This window comes from Malaclemys terrapin, chromosome 3 (assembly GCF_027887155.1).
Source record: "Malaclemys terrapin pileata isolate rMalTer1 chromosome 3, rMalTer1.hap1, whole genome shotgun sequence".
NCBI lineage: Eukaryota > Metazoa > Chordata > Testudines > Emydidae > Malaclemys > Malaclemys terrapin.
In genome coordinates, this window is record NC_071507.1 from 193,962,591 (window position 1) to 193,977,914 (window position 15,324).

The 15,324-nt window shown below is 40.9% G+C and overlaps 1 protein-coding gene across 8 annotated transcripts in view; it reads left to right on the top strand.

The window, feature by feature from the left end:
• Positions 1–15,324, top strand: part of SUPT3H (SPT3 homolog, SAGA and STAGA complex component) — a 445,162-nt gene that overhangs the window by 359,101 nt on the left and 70,737 nt on the right. For all 8 annotated transcript variants that reach the window (XM_054021899.1, XM_054021900.1, XM_054021901.1 and 5 more), the window contains 2 exons: positions 7,874–7,949; positions 10,810–10,922. In XM_054021899.1, the coding sequence (XP_053877874.1) occupies positions 7,874–7,949; positions 10,810–10,922 (189 nt within the window). The remainder of the gene's footprint in view (positions 1–7,873; positions 7,950–10,809; positions 10,923–15,324) is intronic.

The window sequence follows — 15,324 nt, forward strand, 5'->3', positions numbered from 1 at the left end:
TGTAAAAATGATAAACAAAAGAAATAGTTTTTTCAATTCACCTCATAGAGGTACTGTAGTGCAATCTCTTTGTCGTGAAAGTGCAACTTACATATGTAGATTTTTTTTTTGTTACGTAACTGGACTCAAAGACAAAACAATGTAAAATTTCAGCGCCTGCAAGTCTACACAGTACTACTTCTTTTTCAGCCAATCGCTAAAACAAACAAGTTTTTTACATTTAAGAGAGATAATGCTGCCCTCTTCTTATTTACAATGTCACCAGAAAGTGAGAACAGGCATTTGCATGGCACTTTTGTAGCCGGCATTGCAAGGTATTTACGTGCCAGATATGCTAAACATTTGTATGTCCCTTCATGCTTTGGCCACCATTCCAGAGGATATGCTTCCATGCTGATGATGCTCATTAAAAAAATAAGCATTAATTAAATTTGACTGAATGGCTTGGGGGAGAATTGTATGTCCCCTGCTCTGTTTTATCTGCCTTCTGCCATATATTTCCTGTTATAGCAGTCTTGGAGGATGACCCAGCACGTTGTTCATTTTAAGAACACTTTCACTGCAGATTTCACAAAACGCAAAGAAGTAACCGATGTGAGATTTCTAAAGACAGCTACAGCACTCGACCCAAGGTTTAAGAATCTGAAGTGCCTTCCAAAATCCGAGAGGGTCGAGGTATAGAGCATGATTTCAGAAATCTTAAAAGAGCAACACTCCAGTGCAGAAACTACAGAACCCAAACCACCAAAAAAGAAAATGAACCTTCTGCTGGTGGCATCTGACTCAGATAATAAAAACGAACATGCGTCGGTCCGCACTGCTTTGGATTACTATCGAGCAGAACCCGTCATCAGCATGGACGCATGTCTTCTGGAATGGTGGGTGAAGCATGAAGGGACATATGAATCTTTTGCGCATCTGGCATGTAAATATCTTGCGACGCTGGCTACAACAGTGCCATGAGAACACCTGTTCTCACTTCTAGGTGACATTGTAAACAAGAAGCGGGTAGCATTATCTCCTGCAAATTTGAACAACCTTGTTTGTCTGAGCGATTGGCAGAACAAGAAGTAGGACTGAGTGGACTTGCAGGCTCTAAAATTTTACATTGTTTTATTATTGAGTGCAAGGTTTTTTGTACATAATTCTACATTTGTAAATTCAACTTTCATGATAAAGAGATTGCACTACAGTACTTGTATTAGGTGAATTGAAAAATACTATTTCTTTTGTTTTTTACAGTGCAAATACTTGTAATCAAAAATAAATATTAAGTGAGCACTGTACACTTTGTATTCTGTGTTGTAATTCAAATCAGCATATTTGAAAATGTAGAAAACATCCAAAATATTTAAATAAATGGTATTCTATTATTGTTTAATGGTGCGCTTAATTACAATTAATTTTTTTAGTCACTTGACAGCCCTAATTTTTGTACTGGAGCAAGAAGACATCTTTAGTTTTGTTATAGTTACTTGCTACCTGTCCCTTGGAAGAAAGTGAGAGAGACTTCTCCTCTGCTACACTGTATTCCTTAGTTAGAAAATTCCTGAGTCAGTGCAAGATTGTGATGTATCAACAATTTGTCTGTTGTTTGATTACCGTTGGTCATTGCTGTCCCATTTAATTTAACATAACTGCTCTGAGGTTTAGTTTGTGAGTCTGGTACAATACTTGTGGTTACGATGCTGTGTGTTACAGGAACTGTGGGATGCTAGATGCTGTTGGACATAAGGCCTGTGATTGTGTGCATAAAGTGTCATTGTTGTATACCCCGAGGGGGATGGGTTTATGCTAGATTTCCTTTTTCTTTGTGAGTTTAGTGAGGGTGGGGGGAATACAGGAATTTTTTCCCCAACAATTGTAACCTCTCATATAAATCTGTTTTTCCTTATCTAGTTATTTCCCTATGTACACAAGGATGCTGTCAACAGTTAGTCATATGAAGATACTAATTTACCTCTTGGTACCTGAATAACAGTTCTTTGTTACCATCTTGCTCTTGACAACATTGAGAGGGTTGTCCATTCCCTATAACTGTCCTGCATTGAATGAGTGCATGGCCTTGGTACATGATTTGACCTGCATCACCCATAAATAGATCAAACAAAAGTAAATAAAGTCTGAAACCATTTGAACTATTAGGTATACAGAAGCGAATGGAGAATTACTGTTAGTTCACACTAAGGGATGTAAAATTTTCAGAAGGAATTACTGTTTATTTTCACACAAGAGATTTTCAAAATTGTCTAATGGATTTAGGAGCACAGATCCTGTTTAGGAGCATGAGTGCCGGTGCAGTCCTTGGGAATACTTCTGATACCCAAACTGTTGTTTAGACTGATATTTCAAGTCATCAGAACTGTTTTCTGCTAAATTAGAATCTGTAACAAAAGCTCTGTTGTCTTCAGAGGAGACTGTAGAAAAGAATTCTTCCATTGCCTGCAGTCCTGCTTTCTGGCAAAGGTGTATCATATACCATAATGGAAAAAGTTCAATGAAAAATTTGACAATTGCTACAAAATGTAAACCCAGGCAAGCAGAACAGAGGAGGTGGAGGAATGTATGGTACACAGAAAAGGAACTGAGAACATAAAATAATGAAATACAACATCTGTCCTTGCAGTTAGGTCTCACAAAAGAGAATAAATATGAGGCATTAGACGTTAACACTAAAGCTTCACTACAAGTCAGAGTGACTGAAGAGGGGGAGAACACCTGGATATTTTTCTAAACATTTAATTGACTACAATATTAAATTTAATGACTAATCTTGAACATGTCCACAAAACTCCACACAGACATACATTTGTTGAGCTACTCTTGAAGAAGTTGACTGTGCAAACAGCTTCATTGAGAACTTGTTTTAGAACAGGTGGAATTTTTTTGCAACTAGGGCTTGCCTGTGTATAATACAGTGAGTCTAATATCCTTGTGGTGCAACAGCCGTGGGTGACTAGCCCGCTGTTTTTTCCAGGCATTGCACAAGCACCATCACTGCAAATTCCTACACAGTGCTGCCATTCCAAGCCGGAATCAAAGACAAAAGTATCCCAAAGTGCAGAGCTGTTCCTCTGTAGCACACTGTAGTAATGACCGACAGAACAAAAATTCCTCTTGGAGTTTTTTATCATTCTCAAATTTTATGTACGTCAGCATCTGAGCAACACCCGAGAGCCGTTTTATCAAATAGAATGTGAAACAAAAGGAATTCACTTGATTTTGGCAATCACTTGTTCAGTCGTGTCATTTGACATATTGTGAATACGCCTGGCAATATTGTCGTTAGGAGAATCGAATCAAGTTGAGTCACTGCACCTTGCCCCAATATAATCAAAACCATTTTCTTGGCATGTGGCTGAAAAAACTTTCTCCAATAGTGTGCGGTTTCCTAGTTTTAGTTATCCAGTATGACACATCAAAAGATTCCTCAAGGGTTTTCTCATTTGCTGTAGCTGCTGTTCTCAGTACTGTTTTCCGGCCCTGTAGCACTCTGTTTTTGCTGAAAAAAAATCAAGTGGTTTTGTTTGAAGAGAACTGTGCCGTGTCAGTAAGTGCTGCAACATTTTTGTAGGTCTTAAGCTATACTTTGCCGGAACTTCGCAACACACCAAACACTGTGGCTGTGAGTTGTCCTCAAAATCAGTCCATGTAAATCCACATTCCAAATGTTTCGGATCATATTTGTGGTTTCTTGGATTTTTCCTGCTCTTAGGATTATTGCTGTCAACCCTTCTTTGGCTGCGAGTGGCAATCAACTCCCCTTCATTACCCCTTCATTACCCCACTTTCCTCCAATTTTCTTGAGAAAACGGTCCATGGCTAAAATTATTTCTACAGCAACTTTTCAAACTGGCTTCAACCACAACGTGCTCAGTCAGTTGCTAGGTAACCATTTCAGACAGTTCTGATAGGCACGTGTCTGCGAATAGAAGTGGAGCACAGAGCCGGCGTTACAGGGTGGCAAGCAAGGCAATTTCCCAGGGGGCCCCGCAAAGCTAAGTTGCTCAAGCTTTGGGTTCAGCCCACATAGGCGGGCCTGAGCTCAGGCTTCAGCTTTCTGCCCTGGGCCCCACGGAGTCTAATGCCAGCCCTGGCAACCCCATTAAAATGAACTCATGACCCACTGTTTGAGAACTGCTGATGGAAACTATTCTTAAAAACCTCCAAAGACTGAGATTCCACAACTTCCCTAGGCAATTTGTTCCAGTGCTTCACTACCCTGACAGGAAGTTTTTCCTAATGCCCAACCTAAACCTCCCTTGCTGCAATTTAAGCCCGTTGCTTCTTCTCCTATCCTCAGAGCTTAACAAGAACAATTTTTCGCCCTTCTCCTTGTAACAATCTTTTATGTGCTTGAAAACTGTTATCATGTCTCCCCCTCAGTCGTCTTCTCTCCAAACGAAACAAACCCATTTTTAAAAAATTTTCCTCATAGGTCATGTTTTCTAGAAATTTTCATCTTTTTTTGTTGCTGTCCTCTGGACTTTTTCCAATTTGTCCACATTTTTCCTGAAATGTGACGCCCAAACTGGAAACAATGCTCCAGTTGAGGCCTTATCACTGTGGAGTAGAGAGGAAGAATTACTTCTCGTGTCTTGCTTACACACTACTGCTAATACAACTCAGAATTGTTTGCTTTTTTTTTGGCAACTGTTTCTTGATGTTGAATCATATTTAGTTTGTGATTCACTATAGCCCCCTGGATCCCTTTTCACAGTACTCCTTCGTAGGCAGTCATTTTCCATTTTATATGGGTGCAATTAATTGTTCCTTCCTAAGTGGAGTACTTTGCATTTGTCCTTAGTGAATTTCATCCTATTTACTTCAGACCCGTTCTCCAGATTGTCCAGATCATTTTGAATTTTAATCCTATCCTCCAAAGCACTTTCAACTCCTCCCAGCTTGATATTGTCTGCGTAAACTTCATAAATGTACTCTCTATACAATTATCTAAATAATTTATTAAGATATTGAACTGAACTCGACCCAGACTGTTTCCTGCGAGACCCCACTTGATATGCCCTTCCAGCTTGACTGTGAACTCTTGATAACTATTCTCTGGGAACAGTTTTCCAACCAGTTCTGCACTCACCTTATAGTAGCTCCATGTAGACTATATTTCCCTAATTTGTTTATGAGAAGGTCATGCAAGACCGTATTAAAAAAAAAAAGTACTAAAGTCAAGATATACCACATTTATCGCTGTTTGGTTTGTAATTTTGATATGTTAACTCTGGCTAGATGCACTAAGTGTAAATTTATGGATTGTGGTTCAATTGGCCACTCCTATTCTAAGATTTTACTGTTGGTGCCAAAATTTTGCCTTTGTTAGGTTGAATGGTTTTCCTTTATTCGTTAAATTAGAGTTTGGAAGGAGGTGACACTCCCCTCTCTAAGATTAAGGTAACATACTTTTCTTATTTGAGAGATTTGAGTGAACTGCTATCTGCTACCGAAAAGGACAGTCATTTAGTATCATCTAACCACCTCTGCCTGCCTCCAGTTTATGAAGGGTGTGACGATTTGGACCATTAAAAAGCTGTGTCCCCTTAATCCCTAGCCTCCGGTACCGTTTACACTGCTTTGCTGTCAGAACATCCTCTTCTGGCCTGCTCACACAGCCTTCACTATGCAAATTCGCTCCCAGCTAAATTACGCTAACACTTTGATCAGTCACTCATGAACTACATCCAGAGCAACACCCCCAAATTCTAAGTTCCAGCCTTGTCTCCATAGAAATGTGCGTCTTGTACTGCTCAATACACTTTTTAACAGTATAAGCTCATATGAAGTCTGTCATTTCATCAAAGAAAAATGATAATGCACCAGCCTTGTTATCCCAAATGGACTTTCTTACACACCCTAATCCAAATACACTGGTTAAGATAAAACAATAAGATAAATTTAATAACTACAGAAAGATAGATTTTAAGTGATTACAAGTGATGATGCATAAAAGTCAGGATTGGTTACAACATAAGATAAAAGGATAAAATGCAAGCTAATACCTAACTTCAAAAGCTAGGTGAACTTAAAATCAAAAAGGTTTTGTCTCACCATACGCTGCAGTAAATTTCACAGGTTGAGTCTCCTTTCAGCCTAGAACCCCTCTCCCTCAGTTCAGTTATTTGAGATGCATTGATGTCATAAGCAGAGATGAAGGAGGAGAGAGGTAAATTGGAGGCCACTGTTTCTCATTCTTGTTCCACCCTCCCCTTTTGGAGACTTACCCCCAGCTGAGATGCTGGTGACAAGTAGTCTCTTGTGGATGTGAAGTCTGACCCGTCCCTGTGATGAAATGTAAATTTATTGTTTACACCTTTCCCCCTGTTGGAGAATGGCCGCTTAAACTGGTGATAGCTCTTTAATACCTGGCAGGGGGCCAGTGTGTCTTTGTCTCTGAAAAACTGGTTTGTGGGTGTTACCTGGAATTACAGCATATTTTAGTAACTATCATACAGTAGAATCTCAAAACTTCACATATAGTATTGCTACACAAATTCCAACAGGATAATGATATTCAGCAGATTATGACTTTTCAAACGATATCTCACAAGGCATACTTGTACAAAATTTATCATAGTCTTGTAAAAGTGGTGAACATAACAGTATAGATTGTCAAAGAGGATGTAAAGTCTACTATATGGGATAGATCCTCAGCTAGTGTAAATCAGTATTGCTTCATTGAAGTCAATGGGACTCAAACGTGCTTAAAATTAAATATAAACATAAATGTGTGGTTGAATCTTGGCCTAAATATGGTGTTGCAGATATTTGGAAGGGTTGCTATATATAACTGTGTTCGGTTTGAATACTTCAACTGTTTTGAGGCACTGTGTTACATAAGAATTTATTTTACATTTAACTATAGCTGTATGAAATACAATTAAAACTATCCTATAGAATGTTTTTTTTCTCAAATGGGATTTAATTAATTACCCTGTTTAATTTTCACTTTCTTCCTCTCCTAGCTGCCTTCGCTTTCTGAAGAATAAAAATGAAGGCACACGTTATCAATTAAAATGCCAGCAATCACCATCCCAGTGCTGCTGCATGTACCAAGTTGGTGTGGAGCAGAGTTCACCTCTATTGCTCTCCTGCTGACCTGGTGCATCCCCACCGTGGTTTCATTAGTGTCTATTTCAAAAGGATTTAGGGCTCAGGCTATGTCTACACTATCACTTATATTGGTATAACTTGTGTCACTCAGGCATGCGAATAAGCCACCTCCCGAGTGACATAAGCTACACTGACCTAAGCGCTGGTGTGGACAGTGCTATGTCAATGGAAAACGTCTCCTGCCAACAGAGCTACCGCCGCTCGCTGGGGATGGATTAATTAAGTCGACAGGAGAGTTCTTTCCCGTCGGCTTAGAGCAGCTATACTGCAAAGTTACAGCGGTGCAACTGCATCAGTGCAACTGGCTGCTGTAACCTCTCTAGTGTAGCCATAGCCTCAGTTATGCAAGACGCTAAGCCCTTTGGCCTTGACTCAGGAAAACACAAGTGTGTGCTTAACATTAAGCACACAGTGGGACTACTCACTGACTTAAATTTAAATGTGTATTTAAGTGTTTTCCTGGCTCAGGGCCATAGTACTCAGCACCTTGCAGGCTTGAGCCCCAACTGTTGTGCTGCATAAGGAACAGATTTAAGCAAACTTCTGGAATCAAAATTCTGAATCTTACCGTTGGCAAATATTGCCCATGAGAAATAACCCAACTGTGTGTTGTTTTTGTGCGTCTTATTCCTGTCAAAACAACATTTAATTTTTGGGTTAACGTCAGAATTTTGTGGGTGGCATTTATTTTGCAGTATGTGGTTCTTGTTTGAATAAGGTGCATTATTTAAATCTACCCGTTGTTTTTCAGAGAGCAGAAAGACAAACACGAATGATGGACTCAGCCCAGTATGCAGAATTTTGTGAAAGTCGTCAGTTAAGCTTTTGTAAGTACTATCACATAACTCCTGCATAGTATTTAGATGTGCAGTTACTTTATGTACACTGTAGAACCTAATTGATACATTTCTTGGAAATGTATTTATTTAATGCATGAAAGAGTATGTTAGGTTCTCTGTCCTCAGAACTTCTAAGTGATGCTAATTTATTACACTGTATTGAGATCAGGCAGACTATTTTACTTATTTTTATATTTCCCAGATTTCATATAATGCAAATACTCTGGTGCTGAGTGCTAGTATAAAATCCATAAATAGACAGATAAAACTTTTAACCAGTTTATGTATTAAAATAACCACATTTGTATGCAGTTTACCTTGGTATTGTTATACACAGCTGATTAATGAAGTACACCCTCCAGGTTGTGATTACTTCTGAAGGTATCTAAAATTAACTAATGGTAGTATGTTTTCCTTTATTTCTACATCCATAGACAATACAAAGAACTTACTAAAGAGGCTTTTCTATTTTAAGCCATAACCTCCTGCTGTGGAATTTATTCAACATTAGCCAAATTCATCAGTACACGCCATTCCAACACTAATAACATGATGACAGAATTAGGGCTTTACTAGCACTGAAAACCAGCTTACTAGAAATGCTTGTGGGCTACAACTATAATGGGTTATAAATTAATGGGCTTGATCATGTAGCAAAACATCACTACAGAAGCGGTTAAGAGATGACTAAGGCTTCGGGTTAAAGGTCAAAGAGAAAATGAGGTGAAAGAGCTAGTGAAAAGCATGACAAAATAGCACATGACCCTACAATACAAAATTGAACACAATGGTGTCTTTAAATGAGAGACGCTTATCTTGTTCTTTATAACAAGGCATTTGAATTGGGTGCATGAGTGATTCATTTATGTATCATAAAGTGCAAATAAATGACACATCCAAAATAGCGCTCTGTGTAAATGTCAGCAAATGTAGGAAAACATGTTTTGTAAGCCTTTATTCTTTTCCTAATTCAATATGTTTTGAAAGCTCAATTGTAATTTGGCATCACACATCTGTGAACCATTAGGTAAATGGTACTTCAGATTGGGGTGATTTCAGCTAATGAGAGGTTTGTGATAGTGCCATTTTTAAACCTAAAAATTATAATCAGAACTCAGCACAAATATAAATCTTCGGTTTACAAAATAACATTGAATGTTGATGAACTGGAGATCATGATTATTTTTTTAAATGATCTGATAGATAATTTTTGAATAACCATGGCCTCATTTTCCCCTCACATTTAATATCAATCAAGTTGTTAGTTGATATCAATGGGATTTTACTGGTGTAAAACTAGTGAGGAGAATCATACTCACAATTTCATTGCCTAGCATAAAGCAAACCAGATAATACAGTAATGTGCTAAATGGCACATGTCCTTTTTATTAAAAATTAAGACAAAAGACTATTTTCCATGTTTCCCTTAGTTGTAATAGAAATTGAATTTTAAAACTGCAGTGTGTTTAAAATAATAAACCCATATTACTGTAAGATAAAGCCATGTATTAGCTCCTGAAGAGTCACCCAATCTTACAGTAGTATTATAATTACTTAGTTATATAACACCATAAATCTGTATGGCATTTTAAAAACTGGTGGAAGAAAAGCTCCCTGCCACAAATACCAAACAGTCTAAGATGGCATGTGTAAATATTCGAGCCAGTGCTTCTGATCCTACTACCTGTCGTTTACTCATCCTCAAATTCTCCTACTTCGGCTTCTTTTCCTCAGCCAACCAGTATATCCTTGTTTCTCTGTCCTAAAATATGACCCTTGATAACAGCTGCCTTTCCAACCAACACCTAATCTCTCTTCTCCCCTTTACCTCCAGGCTGACTGAACAGGCTGTTTACAACTCTATATCAAATTACTCTCCCACCTCAGATTCCCTCCAGTTGATTTCTACCCTCTTCACAAACAGCTTTCACCAAAAGCACTAAGGACTTCCTCCTGGCCAAGTTTCTTTTATCTTTCTCTAGTCATTGATACCATTGTTCACTCTCTCCTTAACAACATTTTATCCTCCCTTTGGCCTTTCCTGGTTCTCCTCTTAATTTTCCTGCCATTCCTTCAGTGTCGCTTTGGCCTTCCCACCTCCTCCCCTCTTTGTGCAAGCCCCCATGGCTCTCTGTCTCTGCCCATCTTTTCTTTTTTTTCCTCTGCCTTATTCCTGAGGTATCCTGAGAGTGTGTGAGATCAAAGCATTATTTCTGTGTTGATGATTTACAGATCTACATGGCTGCACTTTTCATTTCCCTCTGCCTAATACCGCATTTCAGACATACCCAGCGAATCATGCTGGATAGCTTGTCATCCTCCAAGACCCTAACATAGTTAAAACTGAGCTCCTTAATTTTCCTTCTAAATCACTTTCACCTTTCATCATTGCTGTTGATAACATCCTTATCCTCCTCACTCAGGTTTGCAGCCTCAGAGCCATCTTGGATTCCTCCTATCTTTATCACCATTCATCCAAGGGGTGACACAAGCCTGCTTTTTCTTCTACCATAATACGTTGTAATTCCAATCCTTCCTGTCTGTCCCCACAGTTAAATGTTTGTCCATACGGTTATTTCCTGCCTTGATTGCTTCAGCTTTTTCTCCTTCTTTCCTTCACGATGGTCATAGCCTTCCCTTATAGGCTGCCCAAAATGCTGCCTGTGAAATTAGCATCTTTACCCATTAATCTCACTGTCTCATTCTAACCCCCTCTTTGAATCCCTCTTTCTTGCCCTTCACATCAAGTTCAGTTTTACTGTTTGACTGTCAGATGTAGAATTAAGCAAATAAGAGGGTAGATCTGTTGTTAACATTAACTTCTGTTCACTTTGTTTTGAACTGACAGCCAAGAAAGCTTCCAAGTTTCGTGATTGGCTGGACTGCAGCAGCATGGAAATAAAACCAAATGCAGTTGCCATGGAGATTTTGGCATATTTAGCATACGAGACTGTGGCACAGGTAAGGGAATGTGCTATACTTGCTGTGATACCGCAGAACAAATGTAACTAGTAATCTTAAACCTCTTTCAACTAATCTCAGCAGGCACTTCAGGCTGTGTGTTAACATTTCTTCAAAGTGTATTTGACCTTTCAAGGGACTATCTCTGGATTCCTTTCTAACTTCCATGTAATTGGCTGTATCTGAGCTTTTGTACTGTACTGTGCTCATTGCTCTGGTGTGTAAATGGCACTTTTGGCTAACGGTTATAGCAAAAGATCAGCAGCTAGGAGGCCACTGAAACCACTCACTTTTCTATGTGAGTTCTGGCAATTCACTTGGATTCAGTCATCCCAACTGTAAATAAAAGGTAGGGGCCAAGCCTCTTTAGGTAGACAAATTACTCAGTACATTTATAAAAGGTGATGAGAGAGGTGATTCTTTGAGTGCTGATTCCTATGTATTCCACATGTGCCCGAGTCCAGAGGTTCATGAAAAGCAGTGTCTGTTGGCCCACATATGTGCAATTGCTCTCCAAGCATGAACTAGGGAGCAGAGCCTAAAGCTGCTAAATCCAAGGACACATCATTCAGGGCTTCTATAAGAGTAAGAGGCACTCTCATGGATGCAAGGACAGATCCCCATTCAGGTCTGTTCCTGAGAGAAGAGATCCCTCCCTGACCCCATCCAAGTTGGGCAAATTTTCATACACACATCCTAATGGCTCAGAACTGCCGAAGGCCCCAGGCAGGCAGTTAAAACACAGAAGAAAAAGGATCCATGGGTTCTCTTGATGGCTCTGACTCCTAAACATAAAGACTGGCATCCATTGGCTCATCTAAGCATGCAGGACCTGACTCTATGGCAGTCCCAGCCCATTCTTCTAAGGATCAGCCATCTGCAACCTCTTGGGATGCATCAGAATCATCAGTCCTGACCGCCCGTACACCCTGAACCCTGGGACATGTGGACACTCATGTCTCATCCCCTCTCCTCTCAGACCCGGTCCCCTGAGAGATATCGCCACACCGGAGGACAGATCTACTTCAGTAACTCAAGAATCCTCCCTGCTCCAACCCTGACTCAGGCGTGTTCACCTTCCATACCCCATGAGTAGAGCTAGAGCAGGTCTCTGACTTGGATGAGTCAGATACTCTGGCCAGCCATTCATCTCCTTGCAGAGAGATAAGTCCTGACAGGGAGTTAAGGAGAACTGGATGCCCTCCTCCCAGTTTTGACTTTTCCAAGAACCGCTGCTACCCAATGCCATAAGGTTCCTCTCAATTGATTAACCCCTCCTTTTGGCCTTCCTAGGGTTCATGGGACCCATATGGCAGGCATCCAGGATCTGTGCATGAGTCCTATGCACCTCTCCCATACAGCATCTCCTGGAGGCTGAAATTGAGCCACATCTGCAGGTACTGACAGGAATCTCATCCTCATTTCTGCACAAAGCAATTACTCTGTCTTCACCATCTCTGCCAGACAACCATAAGCAGTACCAGGAACTACTGTAGATGATAGCATATGACCTTCAGATCCCTATGGAGGAGATCCAGGATTCCCAACACTGGCTCCTTGACAGTCTGCAACCAACGGCAAGCAAAGTGGCACTCCGGGTAAATGAGATCATCATGGAGCCAGCCATAGGGTCCCTTCTGCACCCCCACAGGTAAAAGAGCTGAGAGATGCTATTTCATCCTGCACCCGACTCACGGATTCCGTGACTTCCACAACCTCTGTAACATAATCGTAGCCTTAATTGTCGGGCTTTGTTAGTGAAATATGATTTTAACAACTGCTCTACACTGGCAGACTTTAAGGACAAATTTCCCCATGAGGACGGAGCCCAAAATCAAACCTTTGTTTAGGAAGGCAGACTAGTGGCAAAAACATTCCTACATGGCATCTAGAGGGCTAGCCACTACTCTGTTTATGAGGTGTGAGTTTTGGCTTCACTCTTCATGGTTCCATGCAGAGGTGCAGAACATCATAGAGGACTTACCATTCAACAAGAAAACTGATGAGTCTCTACACTCATTTAAAGATTCGAGATTGACCCTCTGCTCCCTGGGAATTTGCATTTTGGCCCTGAAGAGAAAACACGCCAGACGAGTGTATAGGTCAAGACCACCCCCTCCACAAACATTCTACCATCAGCATTCAGCTGAGCCTCCATGCAAGCAACAGAGAGTTTAGAGACCTTGATTTTCAGCTCCCTCTACATCCACGATCTCCACCCATTGCCACCCATCTACCCAGGGCTACTTTTGACGCCTCAGTTGAGAATTACCTATCTTTATGGATGCCAACCACTTCTATTTTGTCCCTTGCCGCTCCCCTCCCCACCAATCTTTGGGAGCCTTCTCTCACTTTTTTGCTCACAATTTGGACTCTCTCATGACAGACAAGTGGGTTCTAGAAATCATCCACCATGATTACTCCATCAAACTTATCTCCCTTTCTTCCCACAAACCCCATTCCTGGTTCTTCTTCAAGGACCACTCTCATGAGGAGATTCTTTGCCAGGAGGCAGATTCTCTTCTCCAACAGTGGCCAATAGAACAAGTGCAATCTCAGTATGAAGGGAGAGGGTTCTATTCCCCATATTTGTTAGTCCCCAAAAAAGATGAGGGTTGGAGACCCATTCTGGACCTTTGACAACTGAACATCTTTATTCAAAAGTCAGAATGCAGGATGGTTACACTAGCTTCAGTAATCCCCTTTGTACAGGAGGAAATGTGGTTCGAGGCTTTCAACATAGAGGACACCTACTTTCATATAGTGTCCTTCCCTTCTACTAGCAACAGCACCAGAGTATTCACAAAGTTGTTTTTTGTGGTGGCACCCCAAATTAGATGTAATGGCTGCACAGCCTTCCTGTACTTGGTTGACTGGCTCCGAACAGATCACTCCTACCATGAGGTCAGATTAGCAACTTTGTTCTTGCTTCATCTTGTAGCAATACTGGTGTTTCTGCCTAAACCAAGAAAAGTCCATTTTGACCCTCACAAGGACAATAAACATTATTGGAGTGACACTCAACTCCAATTTCAGAAGGATATTTACTCCCTGCAGAAAGATTTCAATCAATGAGCAATCTGATAGCACATTACTTGCAAACAAAAACACTACATTCAAAGTATGATTTTCCCTACTAGGCCACATGGTCTCATGTGCTTATGTGATACCATTCACCAGATTTTTTGTAAGCTGCCTATAGGCCTGGCTCTGGTCTCTCTATTTACCAGACAAGGACCATGTGAACACCAGAGTGACTGTTCCCACCAACGTCATTGCCTCTCTCACATGAACCTGGAACAAGTGCAAGTGGGAGTCCCCTTCAACATTGTCAGCCCCAGTGCCACCATCATAACAGATACATCCCTTCTGTGTTGGGACACTCACCTGAAGGACCACACTGTACAGGGCACTTGCACCAAACTGCACATCAGCCTGCTGGAACGGAGAGTGGTCCGTCATGTATTCGCTCCATATCCAAATAATGTTGGATAATATCATTATGGCCTTTTATATAAACAAGCAGGGTTGAGGAAGACCTCTGCCCCTCTTTCTGGAAGCAGTCAGGCATTGGAATGTTCTGAAACTGCATCACTATCCAAGACACGGACCTACCAGGTATTTCTCTGCAGACCATGAGGGGGAAATATACAGCTTTTAGAGATTCACTCAGGCGGAACACCTCAATGGGATCTCTTCATGTCCCAAATGAACAGGAAACTTCCCTTGTATTGCAGGTATGGGCCATGATGCCCAGGACAATGCTTTCCTGTTATGATGGTCAGACCAACTCAGATATGCCTTTCTGCCCATTCACCTGCTACCCCAAGTCTTGAGAAAGATCTGTCATGACAGGGCCAGAGTCATTCTCATAACACCCAACCAGTCCAGACACTTGGTTCCCTGAACTTCTGAGAATGTCAACCTGTCCTCCCATCAGGATCCATCCGTTGCCAGATCTTCTAACTCAGGAAGACTGCAAAATCAGACACCTCCACCCAGACCCACTTCACTTCACAGACTGGTTTGTGGATGGGCTTTAGAACTGGAACACTCCTGTTCAGAAGCTGTCCAAGCCATTCTGACTCAGAGTAGTAAAGATTCTGCCAGGTACTACTACCTATCTAAATGGAGATGTTTCTATACCTGGACACAGCACAATCAGTCTTCCTCAGACTCTGTGGATATGCCAGTCATTTTAGATTATCTCCTGTCATTGAAGAACTTGGGTCTTTTCCTTAGCTCATTGTTGGGTCCATCTTGCAGTGATCAGTGCAGTCCTTCCTCCAGTAGATGAGCATTCCATTTTTACTCACCCAACAATGTATAGATTCCTGAAGGGCCTAGTCAGGACTTTTGCACCTGTACCCCTTTGAGGAAGACTCAGGAAGCTTGATAACAG